This window comes from Oncorhynchus keta, chromosome 17 (assembly GCF_023373465.1).
Source record: "Oncorhynchus keta strain PuntledgeMale-10-30-2019 chromosome 17, Oket_V2, whole genome shotgun sequence".
In the NCBI taxonomy this organism is placed as follows: domain Eukaryota; kingdom Metazoa; phylum Chordata; class Actinopteri; order Salmoniformes; family Salmonidae; genus Oncorhynchus; species Oncorhynchus keta.
In genome coordinates, this window is record NC_068437.1 from 1778683 (window position 1) to 1798141 (window position 19459).

Here is a 19459-nt window from a genome sequence, read left to right on the forward strand (position 1 = left end):
TCTGGGGACCCATGCCAAAATCTTCAGTCTCCTGAGGGGGAAAAGGTTTTCTTGTGCCCTCTTCACGACTGTCTTGATGCGTTTGGACCATGACAGATCGTAATAACAACACAATTACCAGAAAATAGCTCTAAAGTTCAGCCAAGTGCTTCTTTGCAAAGATTTCACATGCGCAAAGGGGATTTAGCAGTCAACAAGTTGAGTCAACATTCATTGTTTTGGAATCAGATCTGGCAAGTTTAGTAAAAGCAGATTACCTTTTCTTGTGCGACATAATTCATATATATTTTTTTTTTTACGTTGTTACAGGTTACGCCTACATTCCGTGTTAATTGTCCCTAACTTTATGGAAAAATGGTTTATTCGATAAATTTAGCAATTCCTCTTTTTTTAATGTTTTACCTAGATGGAGAAAATCTAAATGATCCATAAAGGGACCAACTCAGAACAAAAATGTCTCCCCTTACGTACGTCTACGTGTGGGTGTGCAAGTTTGTATATTATTATTTCATCAAATCTCCAGTAATCAATTATACACACATACAATTTCTCCTTTTTTCCGTTCGAAATCTTAGGTACTCACATCAACCACTCCATGTGCGTTTCCAACGACTCTCCATCGCAATACTCGCAGCGGAACCCAAAACCCGGCTGGTCTTCAGGGACTCTCTAGCCTCGCAGAAAAGCCTATAGAAATCCCACTACCTTCTAAAATAGCATCCCGCGCACAATAACAGTGGCAGTGATGGACAGAGGCAGTGATGGACAGAACCCCAAGATATATATCGAAATGCATTATCCATATTTAAAATCAGCTTATTATACACATTTCTATATCTTATTATCCAAGCCTCAGATTAATACTTCCACTCATATCACAATTCACACAGTTCCCAAAACACACTTAATCAATTAGTTTTTTTACAATATTTTTTTTATAACTTGCAGGAATATTTTTTACATTTCTTTCTCAGGGTTAGTTCCTGGGATAACGCAACTCATACATTTCCATCTTACAGTACTAACCCATGATATTGCAATGTATCACCGCAATACCATATAGGACTCCGAATAATTTCTTACTTTAGGACCATACGATCACAAATTCCTATTTATTATGACTATACCATCAGGATCTCATAACCTTAAAACGGCAGTACCTTCAGGACTCTGCATCTCTAAAATGGGATTTGGTTTAAAACAATTACAGGTGCACCTTACTATCTTATACCATATCATTGTAATGCATTCTCTAATATGTCTATAGCGCTTTTGAGTCCACACAGGTCTCTAACCCACACTGGGATTTTGATTTAAAGTCTTAACTTGTCCGCACAGGTTCTAGTTTCCATCCGGTCCACACCGGTTTGGAAGCTAACATTAAATTATCTTAACAAGTTCACACAGATTTGGATGTTAACGCTTGATTGCAGATCCCTCAGAACTCCATTTTCTCAACCCAAAAATTGATTGGTTTCCCAGAAATGTCAGTCTCACCCTATTTATCTGTCTCTGTTCAAAGTTATCCATTCTGCTGACGCTCCCAGCCAGGCGGGGATCCGATCTGCTCCGTCTAGTGGAGTATGTCTTCCCCAGCTGCATCTAATGCAACTCCTGTGCACGGTTAACCTGGATTTCCCCGGGAACAATCAGCAAAATTATTATTCCCTCCTTGTCACTAAGTATTGTGGTGGAAATTATAACTAAGTGAGAGAGACTTATTTCTTCAAACAATCATTCTTTAATATCGATTAATTATTGCAATAGTGAAGCTGGTCGATCCCACACTCTGAAGTATGATTCCGAGAGCTCAACGAGCAGATTTGAACCACAGTATTTTACAACAAAGTACATCCTCTTGAATGTTCATGACAAACAGATGAATAGAATTATACAAAGATACATTGCGCTATCAAGCAACATACAGCAAGATTTACATTGCACCAGGTTTCGGTCTCTAGGTCATTTACTGCTTGTTTTACAGGGTTATCTTGTCAGTTTCGCACCCCTTAACACACAGATACTAGTCATTCAACAGAATGCAGGCTTTAGGTTCTATCACCAAGCCATCATAAATAAATTGCCAGCGTCAAGCCTCAGAGGCCCAACTCAGTCCCACAGACACAGATGAGAGTACGCATCAAAGCTATTCGATGCATAAACAGTTTTACAACAATCTTGTCATTTTTCTATCATACCTCCATCATTCTTAAATGGAAGAAGTTTGGAACCACCAAGACTCTTCCTAGTCTGAGCATCGGGGGAGAAGGGCCTCAATAGTCACTCTGACAACCCGATGGTCACTCTGACAGAACTCCAGTTCCTCTGTGGATATGGGAAAACCTTCCAGAAGGAAAAGCATTCCTGCAGCACTCCACCGATCAGGCCTTTATGGTAGAGTGGCCAGATGGAAGCCACTCCTCAGTAAAAGGCACATGAAAGCCCGCTTGGAGTTTGCCAAAAGGCACCTGAAGACTCTCAGACCATGAGAAACAAGATTCTCTGGTCTGATGAAACCAAGATTGAACTCTTTGGCCTGAATGCAAAGTGTCACGTTTAGAGGAAACCTGGCACCATCCCTACGGTGAAGCTTGGTGGTAGCAACATCATGCTGTGGGGGGATGTTTTTCAGCGGCAGGGACTGGGAGACCAGTCAGGATCGAGGGAAAGATGAACGGAGCAAAGTACAGAGAGATCTTTGATGAAAACCTGCTCCAGAGTGCTCAGGACCTCAGCCTGGGGCAAAGGTTCACCTTCCAACAGGACAATGACCCTAAGCACACAGCCAAGACAATGCAGGGGTGGCTTCGGGACAAGTCTCTGAATGTCCTTGAGTGACCCAGCTAGAGGACTTGAACCTGCTCGAACATCTCTGGAGAGACCTGAAAATAGCTGTGCAGCGATACTCTCCATCCAACCTGACAGACCTTGAGAGGATCTGCAGAGAAGAATGGGAGAAAATCCCCAAATACAGGTTTGACTAGCTTGTAGCGTCATACCAAAGAAGAATTTAGCAGTAATTGCTGCCAGAGGTCTGAACACTTTTGTAAATGCGTAAAAAAAAAAAAAAACATTTGCAAAAATGTAAAACCTGTTTTTGCTTTGTCATTATGGAGTATTGTGTTTAGATTGATGAGGGGAAAAAAAACAATTTAATCAATTTTAGGATAAGGCCGTAACATAACAAAAAGTAGAAAAAGTCAAGGGGTCTGAAAACTTTCTGAATGCACTGTATGGTTGAGTGCATTACATTTTTTAAAACTTTTTTTTTTGACAATTTATTTACATATTTTTATTCTTCAAGGTCTCTAACAAAAATGGTGCAATATTCATCCCTCACCAAATTCCTGTCTTTATCCAATATCTTTGGTACTAGATCATGCATTTTCTTACAGCCCTCAGTGGCAAACACTGAACTGCAAGAACTCAAAAGGATACAAATTGATGCGGGAGGGCTAGGAGAGTTGACCAATCAAGTTCAAGTTGAGATTTTTTTTCCATACCCAGTTCTAAATTCACTGTCAAAATATCCCCTACCAGCCGGTTGAGAATAGGGTTAAAGGGTTAATTGTGGATAAAATATACCATACTCCGATTTTACACTCACTGGTCTGTTCTGTGGGAGGAAAGAAAGAAAACGCAAACATTTTTCTTTTTTTATACAACATTTGTCAAAGTATGTTGTTGTTCACGAGGTTGGTCTGAGCTTAAGGCACTGTCCAGATTAAGATATTGATAAGCTATACTTCGAAACTGGACACCAACAGATCCTTATGATGAAAAAGATCTGTGTTAGTTCAAACCAACCCCTGTGAACAAGCCGAATGACGTAGCTCTTTCCAGAACATTGTACAGGCCGGAGCCTTTCAAAAGAATGCACACACTCCAAACAGACTGGAGAAAATAAAAGGAGAAGTGCGAGCACAAAAACTTCAAACAGATGTCCATAACACTCATATAATTTAATAAAATCAGCAAACAACAGATAAAAGGTAGACTAGGACTGCGTCCCACATGGCATCCTAATTCCCTACATACTTTTGTCAGAAGTAGTAAACTATACAAAGAATAGGGTGCCATTTGGGACGGATCCCATATTTCCTTGTTATGTTATGGCTCAAACTTCCATTCCTCCAAGAATACCTCTCTTCTGAATGCTGGTTTCTTTTGTCAACCAATCAACACTGACCTCACTTCTAGATGGGCTGTGGCTCTTCAACTACGGTTGTGTCCTGATTCTCGACACTTCTCCTGAAGCGCGCACTTGCACCCTTTCTCTTGGGTTTAAAAATTGTCGAAACACCCTCCAGCCAATATTTTTGTTCCATTGTTCCATTGTTGATAGGGTCCCACAACAAATGTATGTCAATACTGTTAAAGGTCCAATGCAGGGATTCTTTAAATCTCAATATCATATTTCTGGGTAACAATTAAGTAACTTACTGAGATAATTTTTCAAAAAATAAAATGGTATAAAAGAAACAAAAATAGATTCTTAGCAAAGTGCAATTTTGTTTGGACTGTGTGGCAGTGATCTGATTTAGGGAGGGGAAAACTGAAAACTATCTGTTTTTGGCAGAAAGGTTTGGCTAAAACTCCATTCCACCAAAAATAGGCTGAAATTTCAGGCGGCCTTTTCAATCAGCACATACACTAAAAAGGGCATTTTTTAAATTAAATTTTCACAATTTCACAGTATTATTCCAACCTCATAGTGTGGAAATGTATATAAAGAACATAGGTCAATCAAGTTGACTGCTCTGGGCCTTTAAGGTTTCTATTTCTCCAATAGGTGAAACCAGTCTTTCATAAATGGTATTGGGTAGGCTAAAGAATGATTGGATTCCCTAATAACACCATCTTGTGTTCCCATTTGTTTTTGTGTTCAATGGTTTGTTTATGAAGTAAACATGTTGCACATTCAGCAGGATACAACATCACACAATGTTCAGGTAGCAATTCGTTATGTAGAGCAAATATGCCTCTGACATGTAGAATAACTAATCACGTCAGCTGTATTCAAGACATTCCTATCTGCAACTTTCTGAACCGTTTGCCTACTGAACATGGCTCTGCTTCACCCACAACACTTCTGTCTTCTTTGTACATATAGTACCAGTCAAAAGTTTGGACACACCTACTCATTCAAGGGTTTTGGGGCTCTGGGTTTTTGGTAACTCTGGGTCTTCCTTTCCGCCACAGGAAAGGAAGACCCAGAGTTACCTCGGCTGCAGAGGATAAGTTCATTAGAGTTACCAGCCTCAGAAATTGCAGCCCAAATAAATGCTTCAGAGTTCTCTGAATAGTTTATGTTGAGATGTGTCTGTTTCTTGGAGACTGTGTGAATCAGGGCTTCAAGGTTGAATTGCTGCACAGGAAACACTACTAAAGAACACCAGTAATAAGAAGAGATTGGCTTGGGCCAAGAAACAAGAGCAATGGACATTAGACCGGTGGAAATCTGTCCTTTGGTCTGATGAGTCCATTTTTGAGATTTTGAGATTTTTGGACTGCATGTGTGGTTCCCACCTTGAAATATGAAGGAGGTGGTGTGATGGTGACACTGATTTATTTAGAATTCAAGGCACTCTTAACCAGCATGGCTACCACAGCATTCTGCAGCGATACGCCATCCCATCTGGTTTGCGCTTAGTGGGACTATCATTTGATTTTCAACAGGACAATGACCCAAAACACACCTACAAAACACACCTAAACCTAAGGGCTATTTGACCAAGAAGTAGAGTGATGGAGTGCTGCATCGGATGACCTGGCCTCCACAATCACCCGACCTCAACCCAATTGAGATGGGTTGGGATGAGTTGGACCGCAGAGTGAAGGAAAAGCAGCCAACTGTTGCTAAGCATATGTGGGAAATCCTTCAAGACTGTTGAAAAAGCATTTCCCATGAAGGTGGGAAATATGCAAAGAGAATGCAAAGCTGTCATCAAGGCAAAGGGTGGCTACTCTGAAGAATCTAAAATGATTTGTTTAACACTTTTTTGGGGGTTACTAAATGATACCATGTGTTATTTCATAGATTTGATGTCTTCACGATTATTCTACAATGTAGAAAATAGTAGTAGGTGAGTAGGTGCGTCCTAACTTTTGACTGGTGCTGTGCATAACCCTTCTCCATAAAATATGTACAGTACGTTATTGCTGTGATGTCACAGAAAGGTATCAAAACAAACTGGAATAATAGTAACACAATAAAATGCCTTGGAAAATGCAAACGATATCCACAAGATGAAACAAAGAAAACCAGCAAAATCCAAACCAACACAGTACTGCTTCTAACATAAAATAAAAAGGACTCGACTATAAGTCCTTGATGCTCAATGAAACATGCGTCAGTATATACAGTAATGACTATTGCACCATGGCTCTATCAACGAGAGAGAGTTAATTAGTGAGAGCACCTCATTTGAAGAAGGTCTGCTTAAACATTTTGCTTATACAAAATCTTTAAATAGTTTGGTAACCATGAACAAATGGCTTGTAAATCATCATGTGTCATTTCCTCACGTTCAGTATGTAACATACGTTTAAGTATAAACTGCCAACTATTCATCATTACAAAATCATGAATAACAGGCCGTATAAATGTTATTTAAATAGTTTACAAATAATGTTTTTAAGCAGTGTATAAGCAAATTCAAATAAGTTCAATAACCATATGGTCTAACTATATTTTATTGAGTTCTGTGAGCCTGCTCAAATAAATTAAGTACTGGTATGGGATATAGGCCTTTGGTGCTTCACAATGACTGTATGCCAACTTGGAAAGCCCTTTGAGTTACGTTCTTGAACAGAAATTCCTGTTTTCATTGGATGTTAAACTGCTCAATGCTTAAGACACTGCTGTTACAGGAAAAAGGAACCGAAAGAAACAGATTCCTACATGATGAAAAGACCAACTGGTCATATTGCCAGACACATGCACACACACCTTAAAAATACCTCCAAAATGTGAGGCAAGACTACGGTTTCAAATTTAGGTGAACATTTAGAAAACTACTTGTTGCCCTTAATACAAAGGTGCAAACACCACAAAATATCTATACATAACTATGAAAAAAGTGATTTGCTCTCTCCAAAAACAGCAACTGACCACACAAAGGGCTTTTCCCTCTCCCTCCTACAAAATGGCTTTGTATGTTAGATGAGCACAGTAGGTAATTGCAGCAGTCTCTTCAGTCCATTGTCTCGTTCCCACACAGCCACGTGTCTCAAATTCTTTACCTTTCAAACTCTTTCAAACTATATAAACCCTAAAAGGTGACCGATTTGGGCAGCTGGTGGCTTCCAGCATGCATTCTATAAAAGTCTGGGTTGGATCGCACTGAGGTGACCTCTCCTGCCAACTGTCCAGATGAGGGCCCCGGAAGCAGCATCTGGGCCGTGAAGGCAGGCAGGGCAGGGAGGGGCCTGTGGGCCGTGGGCAGTTTTTGTAACTGGGAGGAGACCTGGTTCTGGTTTGAGCTTTGGCTCTGGTTGGCAGTGGTGGCTCTGTGTGTGTCCGTTGGGCTGTGGAGCCCAGTGTGGTGGTTAGGAGGAGGGCTACACTGGAAAGGAGCCAGTCTATCGGCGAAGCAGGGCGGCGGCGGAGGGATGACGATGGAGTCTACCGCCCAGCTCTCCTCCTGTCCTTCATAGTCCGGCTCCTGTGGAAGAGAGGGAAGGGCTGGGAAGGTGGTAGGAAGAGGAGAGGGGGAGGGAGAGGCAGAGAGAAGGGTGAGAGAGGAGGTGTCGGGCAGGGAAAGGAGGAACACCGGTGGAGGCGGCGGTAGGGGATGGAAAAGAGAGGAGGATGAGGGGTCATCATCTAGCTCAGGTATGCACGGTGGTGGTGGTAGGCCGAACATCCCCAGTGTTTCCTGAGGGCTGGTGCCTGGCAAGGGGCTCTGCGGCAGGGCAGTGGCCACCTCCAGCAGCCGGTCCATGAAGCAGTCCTCGCCGTCAGCCTCCGAGAGGTTGTCGTACTGGGAAGTGTTTGAGGGCCGTCGGTCCCCTGCCGCCTGGGGCACGCAGAGTGACACGGGGAACATAGTGGGCTTGAAGGTGATTCGGGGGGACGGCTTGGGAAAGGCGAGTGAAAAAGAGGGCCGTGAGGATGGGGATTCCTCCAGGATGAGGTCCAGGGACGTGGGTGGAGGTGGACGCGGACCCTTAGGCTTCGGTAGGGGTTCTACCTCTAGTGAAAGAGCCGAGCAGGGGGGCACAGAGTCCGACTTCAGCCCTACCTTGGTCCCGTCTTGCAAGCATAGAGGTTCGGGGCCCAGGGGTGTGTGGGCGCTCTCTTCCATAGAGTAAAAGGGTGGAGGAGGGGGTAGATCTGGGAACTCCAGTGTCTTGGACCCTGATCCAGACTGTGTGATGGAAACATCCCCAACAGGGGGCTCGTAGGGCGGAGGCCAGTAACCGGGCTCTTCCTGGGTCTCTGGACCTGCAGATCGGGCCTCCATCCCCACTCTACCACCCCTAACCTCAGACAGACTCCTTTCTCCTCCTTTCTCCACCTCTGAGACATGGTCACTCGGGCACTCCTCCACCCTATCCCTGACACCCCGCACCCCTGGAGTGGAACCAACCTTATGTGGCTTCGGCGGAGGCTTGGGTGGGGTGACTGGACACATTTTAGGCCCTTCTGGCATCAGAGCCTGATTGTGGACTACCACCGGTTCCTGAGAGGGCATGGGGCGCAGGGGGTCGTGGGCCCCAGGGATGCTGCTGGTGTCCTGGGTGTCCCCAGGACAGAAGGAGCGATCAAGGGTGATGGTGTCCGGCCTGTGGGCCTCTATGTGGGGCTGGAGCTGGAGCTGGAGCGGGGGCTGGAGACTGGTCTTGGGCTGGTCCAGAGGGAGGGCTAGATCACGCTGGAAGGGCATCAGGAGAACAGGCCGCTCCTCACCGAGGGGCTTCTTAGGCAGCTCCTCTGACTTGGCTACAGTAGGGGAAGATAACATAGCAATTAAAAACAGAATAACTATTGTAATATTAACACATGGTTGTAGTTCACTTGGCTTTTTATGTTTTAAACACTGACCGTGTTCAAATACTTTGTGGCAATACGTAACTTTTTGGGTGACCTGATCTGTTCTGTGTGTGCTATTTCAAGGTAACCCATTCTTAGCTTTTGTTTTTTGATCTTTTACTTTCGGTTCTGTACACCAGCTTCAAACAGCAGAAACAACAACATTTTTGAATATGGAAAATGTATTTCACAGTGGTTTTGATGGTACTATGACTCTCTACACACTATACTAGCGTATTTGATAAAACTGATAGCAACCAGGAAATGGCGGAGCGATTTCTGCATAGTGCAACTAAGAAATGCATCCTTGAATATGTTGGATTGGTGAAAGTATAAAGGGTGGTAACCTTGTTCTCATCTATCCAATCACTTATAGATCTGTGCTTATCCCAATGAAATGACAAAGAGGGGATGCATTTCTGAAGTATTTAAAAAGGGCCACTATCCCAGTGTGAAAGTTAGCTTTAGGCAATTGACTGACTGACAGATTAACTGACTGATTGACCAACCGACCGCCTGTCTGTCTGGGGACTGATAGACTAGGCAGAAAGCCCCACCTGATGGTGGGAGGTCCAGCTTCATCTTACGGAGCTCGGCCATGGACGCCTGCAGCTGCTCCACCACCACGTCGTCGGGTAGGAAGAATGAGCTAGACAGGTGCTCCTGGAGGAACTCCCTCAGGTCCTCCAGAGGAAGCTTCAGCAAGCGCTCTGATTAAACAGACACAGGATGGACACAGGAGAGCGCAAATTAGGATTGTTTTTTACTAATTAATATGCAGACCAAATCAATCGACATTCGGACTCAGATAATGGCAGCTACGGTGACAGCGTGACACTGCTACGTTGATAAGATCTTTTCTGATAGAAAACCACTGAAAGAGTACAACTTTGTTGTCACTGATACACCTCTTCTGCTTGCCCGGAAGTCTTTCAGTATTTGATCTGAAACATTCAACTAGCTAATCAATCCCCTTACAGGTTAAATAATAAAATAGTAGCCAATCATAAATAATCAAACAACAGCAAACTTCAAGTGACATGTGATGAAACCAATTCGCCAATCAGCTGAATTACTCAACAATCACACTACATCCAATGAAAAGACGGCATTCCTCTCTTCTCCACAGTAACCATCTGCATTATGTAAGCGAAGCAGCCAACCAACTGTGAGGCATGTTATTCACATGGAAATACCCTATAGATGGCGCCGACAGACATGGCAGCTCTGGTTCTCATTGTGTGTTATTTCTTACATTAGCCCAGAAAGTTTGTGTTATTACATACAGCCCAAAATAACTTTTGGATATCAGAGCAGCGGTAACTCACCAGGAATACAACATTCCCAAATTGGATCCTTTGTTCGTACCCCACAGGGCAACTGAACTTATCCCAGAGGCTGCTCCAAGACACCGCCGGCGGAGAAGAGGTATTTGGAGTGGACTTCTAGTCCGACTCAGGAGGCGTGCACACCATCCACCGCTTCAGAGTATATTACTTGCTAATGTTCAGTCCCTGGACAATAAAGTAGATGAGCTCAGGGCGAGGATCTCTTTCCATAGAGACATCAGGTACTGTAACATACTCTCGTTTGACGGAAACATGGCTCTCTCGGGATATACTGTCCGTGTCCACACAGCCAGCTGGGTTCTCAGGATATCGCACAGACAGGAATAAAGAACTCTCCGGGGAAGAAGGTGGGGGTGTATGCTTCATGATTAACTTCTCATCGTGTGATTGTAACAACGTACAGAAACTCAAGTCCTTTTGTTCACCTGACCTAGAATACCTCAAATGCCGACCATATTACCTCCCAAGAGAATTCTCTTCGGTTAGTCACAGCCGTGCATATTCCCCCTCCAGCCGACACCACAACGTCCCTCAAGGAACTACACTGGACTTTGTGCAAACTGGAAACCACATATTCTGAGGAAGCATTTATTGTAGCTTGGGATTTTAACAAAGCAAATTTGAGGAAAACGCTACCGAAGCTCTAACAACACATTGACTGTAGTACTCGCACTGCTAAATCACTCGACCACTGCTACTCCAACTTCCGGGATGCCTACAAGGCCTTACCCCGCCCTCCCTTCGGCAAATCAGATCATGACTCCATTTTGCTCATCCCTTCCTATAGGCAGAAACTAAAACAGGAAGTATCTGTGCGAAGGTTTATTCAACGCTGGTCTGACCAAACGAAACCATGCTTCAAGATTGTTTTGATCACATGGACTGGGATAAATTCCTGGGTAGCCTCAGAATAACATTGATGTATACACTGACACGGTGACTGAGTTCATCAGGAAGTGTATAGCGAATGTTGTTCCCACTGACTATTAAAACCTACCCAAACCGTGGACAGATGGCAGCTTCCGCGCAAAAATGAAAGCGTGAACCACCGCATTTAACCATGGCAAGGTGACTGGGAATATGGTTGAATATAAAACGGTGTAGTTATTCCCTCCGTAAGGTAATAAAACAGGCAGAACGTGAGTACAGACACAAAATGGAGTCGCAATTCAACGGCTCAGACACGAGACATGCAGTGGGGCAAAAAAGTATTTAGTCAGCTACCAATTGTGCAAGTTCTCCCACTTAAAAAGATGAGGCCTGTAATTTTCATCATAGGTACACTTCAACTATGACAGACAGAATTAGAAAAAAAAATCCAGAAAATCACATTGTAGGATTTTTAATGAATTTATTTGCAAATTATGGTGGAAAATAAGTATTTGGTCAACAACAAAAGTTTCTCAATACTTTGTTATATACCCTGTGTTGACAATGACAGAGGTCAAAAGTTTTCTGTAAGTCTTCACAAGGTTTTCACACACTGTTGCTGGTATTTTGGCCCATTCCTCCATGCAGATCTTCTCTAAAGCAGTGATGTTTTGGGGCTGTTGCTGGGCAACACAGACTTTCAACTCCCTCCAAATATTTTCTACGGGGTTGAGATCTGGAGACTGGCTAGGCCACTCCAGGACCTTGAAATGCTTCTTACGAAGCCACTCCTTCATTGCCCGGGCGGTGTTTTTGGGATCATTGTCATGCTGAAAGACCCAACCACATTTCATCTTCAATGCCCTTGCTGATGGAAGGAGGTTTTCACTCAAAATCTCACGATACATGGCCCCATTCATTCTTTCCTTTACACGGATCAGTCTTCCTGGTCCCTTTGCAGACAAACAGCCCCAAAGCATGATGTTTCCACCTCCATGCTTCACAGTAGGTATGGTGTTCTTTGGATGCAACTCAGCATTCTTGAAACTCCCCAAATACAGGTGTGCCAAGCTTGTAGCGTCATACTCAAGACTTCAGGCTGTAATCGCTTCAACAAAGTACTGAGTTAAGGGTCTGAATACTTATGTTAATGTGATATTCCTGCAAACATTTCTATTTCTATTGTGTGTCGATTGACGAGGGGAGAAAAAAAACAATTTAATCAATTTCAGAAAAAGGTTGTACGTAACAAAATGTGGAAAAAGTGAAGGGGTCTGAAAACTTTCTGAAGGAACTGTAGTATGAACACCTCAACACATGACATATGACAGAATTTAATATGACCTCCAGTGTGTCGATTCTATCCTTCTCTGATGATGTCATACTCACTCTTGTGTATTTTGAGGGTGGTGTAGGCCATGGCTGTGAGTATCCTCTCTCCCTCTAGGATGTAGATGTCCCACAAGCGCAGGGTCAGGGTGAACGGGGTCTGTCGCAGAGACACACGTCAGAGGAGACATTTTGAAACTCTTGTAAATAAACATTAAAAGATGTTTGGATATAGTATTTCGGGTCATTGGACATCAGGTGGCTAAATTTACAATAGGGGGGGTTCAAATTTATGACTCTCACCCTATCTATGAAGCACTGCAGGAACCATTTAGTGGTGTATATTCCGTTGGACATCTGCTCTCTGTCCTACAGGCAATAGAAGAGTGAAACAGAGTAATTATTTTAGTATACTTACAGCCCTGGTTTTCCAGAGAAAAAGGATATCTAACACAGATTAAGTACTGCCTTTCTGAAAAGAGTTGAATTTAGTGACAAACGCTAGGGAAATGCGTTTCTCACCAGGTGTTTCTTTAGCTTGGGGAGGAGCTTGGACAGGATCTGCTCGTGGTGGGCCTGGTAGCGCTGCAGCTTGGGGAACCCAGGGATGAAGAATCCTACCACACACATACAGGGACAAAAAGAAAGAGGATGCATAGTTAGGAGCCATGTCAAGAATGTAAAACAAAAATGTAAACAAGGTCTATGACAGTAGTTCAGTAGCAACCTAACTAACTCCTCCTACATCCCTCGCTCTCCCTCTCCTCCCCTGCTCACCATGCATGGTGTGGTTGTTGTTTGTGAGGAGCTGGGACAAGGCCCAGAAGGCGTCCTCCTCGTTCAGGTACATGAGCAGGATGGCGGCGATCTGACTCATCCCCTGGCAGTAGCTCACCTCCTGGGGACAGGACAATAGATCTTTAAAAAATAGATCTTGGAAAGTGGATAGATCTTGGAAAGTGGAGGCGTCATAGAACGTCAAAAGGTTAAATTGCTATAGACACCTTGCTGTTTTTGAGACAGCGTTGTATTTGCTGACAAAGAGATTTGGTTGATTGAGGCCGGCACCACAGGCATTAAAGACATTTGTGACTCGATTTAGGAAACTAGGCGCATGTCGCAAGTCACGACTTCACAGGAGAGCCGTTTGAATGGAATTTTTATTTCTTAATTTTAAAAAATCAAAATGCACATTTTGGCAGAAATGCCTTCTTGAACATTCCATGTGCCTTAAAAACAAACTTGTATGCCACCTGTAAATATGAATAAAATGGTTAAATTACGAGTCGTGTTGGTTAAGCCACAGAAAAAGTTAGCAACCTTCCCACTAGCCATGATTGGCTGAGATGACTGGGCTGGACATGTCGAGAGAGGAGTTTGGATTGGTCAGCCATAGAAGCTCAGTCTGTGTTGGTAATCCTGTCGAACGTGGCTTTAAAAAAAATCTATTGTGTCGTGGAGCTGCATAAGTGTGGCTCTCCACTTTCTGGAGGATCAAGTTATGAAATCAGTGGAACTAGAGTATGATAGCTAAAGATATGGAGAAAACACCTGTCTCTGGATTACATCTTCAAACTATGGGAAACCGTGGCATAGCATTCCTGACTACGAGACGTGTCCATGCACAATGATGTATATAGGTAAGATAGTGTAATATCTGAAAATGTAGCTAGCTATCTAATTTTGACAGAAAGTAGTTTCATTTCAAGCTAAAGTGTACAGTTAGCTAGCTAGCTAACGTTAGCTGGCTGGCTCCCTAGCTGATGTGATAATTTCCCAGAGACATTTGCTGTTCTAGTTAGAGCCTAATGTTAGCTAGCTAACATTGAACATCGTTGGTTAGCTCCCAACATTGTGGCATTTTTGGCACTGTTCATTGTGGTTTAACTAGCTAACGTTAGCTGTTTATTGTTTAACTAGCTAATGTTGGCTGGCCTACTTGTGTGTACAACACCAGTTGAATATGGCCGGTGTCAGTAAACGTCTGCAAAAAAGCGTAATGAAATTGTTGCCTGCAGAGCTGGTTAGGCTGTTTTCATGTTATCCATAGGTAAACAAATCATCGGCCAGAGCGGAAAGTGTGCGCTTCGATAGCAAAACGAGATGGTGGGGCTAAAGCTTAGCGCGAACAATGCTGAATGGTTGTAGACAAAGAAGAGCTCTTCACTAGATAGCAAAACAATCATTGTCAATTGTCAATTATTCAAGTAAAAGTCATCCAGTAAAATACTACTTGAGTAAAAGTCTGATGAAAGTATTTGGTTTCAAATATACTTAAATATCAAAAGTAAATGTAATTGATAAAATGTACTTAAGCATAAATAAGTATAAATAATTTAATATTCCTTATATTAAGCAAACCAGATGGCACCATTTTTTTTTTTACGGATAGCCAGGGGCACACTCCAACACTCAGACATAATTTACAAACAAAGCACATGTGTTTAGTGAGTCCTCCAGATCAGAGGCAGTAGACGACCAGGGATGTTCTGGACTATTTTCTTGTCCTGCTAAACATTCAAAATGTAACGAGTACTTTTAGGTGTCAGGGAAAAATGTATGGAGTAAAAAGTACAGTATTTTCTTTAGGAATGTAGTGAAGTAAAAGTTGTCAAATAAAAATAAAGTAAAGCACAGATGCCCAAAAAATATATACTTTACACCACTGCTCAATTGAAATAATTTCCACACTGCCACGTAGGACTGCACGATATGGGCAAATAATCTAGGACTTATTTTTAACCAAATGTTGCAATTGCGATTTGACTTGCGAATTAGAGCAAATAGAACGACTATTCTAAGTCTATAGTTAGAATATAATAGTAGGCACTTTGAATACAGTGTTGTTTGACATGACAACAAATGAAAATGCCAGGGAGGAATATTGTGACAGGATAGGAACTAAAGTGTTCATAAGTGTTTCCTAGGGGACCCTATAAGCATGTTTAATGTTTTATCTTAGCTACTTCATGTAGCTAACATACATCAATAAGGGATCATAGATTTCACATGGTCAGTATATAGTACGTCATGGAAAGAGCAGGTGTTGCTAATATTTTGTACATTCAATGTACAAAGATGGTGATTGGGTCTAAAAGAGGCATTTGATAGTCTACATTTAGTGTTTTCTTTAACTGCCATTTCCAGAAAGTCAGACACGCCAACACATTTTCTTCAGCTTCAGAAGCTTCTGCATTCACCTAATTTTGTGTAGTTATCCTTAGATATACAGTGGGGGAAAAAAGTATTTAGTCTGCCACCAATTGTGCAAGTTCTCCCACTTAAAAAGATGAGGCCTGTAATTTTCATCATAGGTACACTTCAACTATGACAGACATAATTAGAAAAAAAATCCAGGATTTTTAATGAATTAATTAGCAAATTATGGTGGAAAACAAGGCAATGAGCTCCGTTGGGTCTTTAAAATAAATTGCGTGATATTGAGAGATGTCGTGTGGGGAAATGGCTTTTTTCACTCGATCCATCCAACTGATCACCTTACCACCTCTAAAATGTCAATTAAACACTATAAAGAGTTTATATAATGTGTCATTACATTCCTATTTGAAGGTTTGTGTCGATTGTGAATCGGGTTTTTAGGGCAGTGCTAAAGTGTTCTTCAGAAGTAAACAGCGGCTTTTTAGAGTCATGATAGCTTGCAGTGATGACGCAAAAAATGACTAGGTATCACCCCCCCTTACTTGTTTTTAAATGGTGAGAGAAGTGCTACACCTGGTGGAGAGAGGCTGTAAGACAGAATTAGTTGCTTTATGCGAGCTGTACGTTACGCCATGACACGTCACGATGTAACGTACAGCGTCGGAGGGGTCAGTTTTTCCAACATTTTTCAACCCCAGATTTTGATGTCAACACAGTCGCTACAGTCCCATTAGTTTTTGCAGCCTCGTTTGAATGTCGCGGTTGCGCACAATTGTACGGAATGGGGTTAGCGTACGTTAATGTGTTATAACTTGAGGAATGGTAAGGAGTCGTAACATTATACCAGTTAATACTATAGCGAATTGGATAGGTTACTAATGTTAGCTCATCTGATGATGTAACTTTAGCTAGCTACAGTTAGCTGTATGACTATTAGCCAGCGAATTTCACACCATAAAACTCAATTATTTGATCAGTTAAGTTGGCTAATGTTGCTCAACATTTCTCTGGCTAGCTAATGGAGAAGTCGATCCAGATCGCAAGATAATGTTACTTAACAATGCTAACACTACTTCCACCACACTTTTCCCCTTACCTCAAAATTTCCTAATGCCAGTTGTTTTTTGGTTACAGCTCATGAAGTACGCTTCACCACCTTCTCAGCCCCGTCTCCGTGGTCAGGCTTCTCACCTACAGTACCTCTTCGTTATCATTCAGGGGACGCGCTGCTGTAAATAGCAAACTGCCTTCCTACTCTCTGCAGTCTTTCCAGAAGATTCACTGATGCTGTAACCAGCAAATTGGTTGTCTCTTCTCTCTTCAGCCGTGTGCTGCATTCTGCTGTTATGTGAACGATTGGTTGAGCGTTGGATACAGCCAGTATGGCTCCAAACGCGCATCACTCGTACGCTTACAACCACTGTGATCCAAGCCCCCCCCAAACTCTGGATTCAAAACAGTGAATTTTGCTGAAAGGTGACTAGTTTGCATCCCCGATGTCTGTACCAATCAGAAAATAACCATAATACTCCGATCCTCTCCATTCAGTTCTTTCTCTATCCGTGTGGACCACTGCCTGTCTTCATCCCAGGGAAATGTTGTGATTTGGCAGAAGCATGGCTAGTACCATTCTGCTCTTGTAAATATGGTTGTAAAGAAGTGAACGCTCCCTGATAAAGCCTTCTAAGATAGTCACCTACAGTTAAAACTACGGCGATCAATAGAGCATTCTAATAGGAAATACAGTACAAGTACTAAATGCTAAGATGCAATTCACATTATAAAACCAAGATTACAGAGAGAGAGAGACATTATTACAAGATATGTAGCATCGCCGCTAGTTGCTAAATCACTCAGACCTCAATTGCAAGGTAGCCAAGTGACTTGGCTATTGGGTTGTGCGTGGTTTTAGACTAGGGTTAATACTCTCACATTGACTTTGTACTGCATTCCCTATCCAGGCATCTGTTGAGCTTGGATGTGATGGATTCTGGGTTCTGACGCCTAAACTAGGATTATTGTTAATTATCAGGTATTGTATTGAAAAATGTAGTGGTATGCTCTACAGCAGATATTCGCAAACAGGGGTACGCGCAATGCCGTCGAGGGTATGCCAAATAAAAATGTGATTCACTTTTAAAAATAGAATCATATATTTTTTACACTTTTTTCCCCCTTCACATTTTCAAAAATGTATATTTTCCAACGGGGCTATACACTTAGGTGAGTTCTCTCACTCACCCGAATAGCCTCATTTCATTGCCCAAAATTTGATTAAACCATCTAGTGTTCAGCAAAATAACAACAATGTCAAATACAGGTAGCCTAGTCAAATAATGAACATCCAAATATTGAAACGTTTTTTTATTTTATTGAGAGACGAGCTTAAAGTTTTCTTTACTGACCATAATTTTCACTTTTCTGACCGCTTGTATGATGGCGAGTTTCTCACACGACTGGCCTATCTGGGTGATGTTTCTTCTCACCTGAATGATCTGAATCTAAGATTACAGGGACTCTCCACAACTACATTCAATGTGCGGGACAACATTGAGGTTATGACTAAGAAGTTGGAACTCTTCTCTGTCTGCATTAACAAGGACAACACACAGGTCTTTCTGTCAGTGTATGATTTTTGTGTGTGCAAATGAACTCAAGCTTATGGACAATGTCAAATGTGACATAGTGAAGCACCTGAGTGAGTTGGGTGCACAATTACGCAGTTACTTTCCCGAAAAGGATGACACAAACAACTGTATTCATTATTCCTTTCATGCCCTGCCTCCAGTCCACTTAACGATATTTGAACATGAGAGCCTCATCGAAATTTCAACAAGTGGCTCTGTGAAAATTGAATTTAATCAGAAGCCACTGCCAGATTTATGGATTGGTCTGGACTCAAAGTACCCTGCCTTGGCAAATCACTCTGTTAATATGCTGATGCCCTTTGCAACCACATATTTATGTGAGTGGATTCTCGGCCCTCACTAGCATGAAAACCAAATAAATACAGTCACAGACTGTGTGTGGAAAATGATTTAAGACACCAATTCAACCCAACATTGCAGAGCTCAGCTTCCCATGAGCTGGGTTGTGACATTTTTTAAAATGTTTAATAAAAATATATTCTATAGTGTGTGTGTGTGGCAGGCTTACAATGATGGCAAAAAACAACATTTGAGAGCGCACTGACCCTAGTGCTAGAGGGGGTACGCAGCTAGATGTTGAACATTGCAAGGGGTACGGGACTATAAAAAGTTTGGGAACCACTGGTCTAGATGGTCTACACCAGAAAGTTAATGGTTATCTTTACGACGAATGTATATGGTGGAAGCAATTAACATTGGAATGTACTGAGTGAAGGAAAGATAAATCACATGTTGGCAGGCACTGATAAGGGTGAAGAGCTGTGGATTAGTGAGGAAGGGGGTTGAGGTCAGGTCAGAACACCTTAAGGGAGAAGGAACCGTTTGTGGCCCATATCTATTAATTTCCTGCATAGTAATATGTTTAGAGAGAAGGAGGAGACTCCACCCAAATTGGGGTATATATACTACCACTACTGTGAATGTCTTTTGTCTTATGCAGCTTTATCGATCCAAAGGGCGAAAAAAAACTTTATTAAGCTTCCTTGAATTTTAATAGGTTCACTTTGAACCTAACAGTTGGCGCTGTGAGCATGGTTCACCACAATTTGCAGTCGAACTAGAGATTC

The 19459-nt window shown here is 42.3% G+C and overlaps 1 protein-coding gene across 1 annotated transcript in view; it reads right to left on the bottom strand.

Annotated features, from left to right (window-relative positions):
• Positions 1 to 1718: 1718 nt before the first annotated feature.
• Positions 1719 to 19459, bottom strand: part of si:dkeyp-19e1.3 (BRD4-interacting chromatin-remodeling complex-associated protein) — an 81449-nt gene continuing 63708 nt past the window's right edge. Inside the window, exons 9-14 of the mRNA XM_035790377.2 lie at positions 13363 to 13483; positions 13108 to 13202; positions 12889 to 12954; positions 12646 to 12745; positions 9595 to 9747; positions 1719 to 8947 (exon numbers count right to left, since the gene is read on the bottom strand). Coding sequence (XP_035646270.1) covers positions 7275 to 8947; positions 9595 to 9747; positions 12646 to 12745; positions 12889 to 12954; positions 13108 to 13202; positions 13363 to 13483 — 2208 coding nt within the window. The 3' untranslated portion in view covers positions 1719 to 7274. The remainder of the gene's footprint in view (positions 8948 to 9594; positions 9748 to 12645; positions 12746 to 12888; positions 12955 to 13107; positions 13203 to 13362; positions 13484 to 19459) is intronic.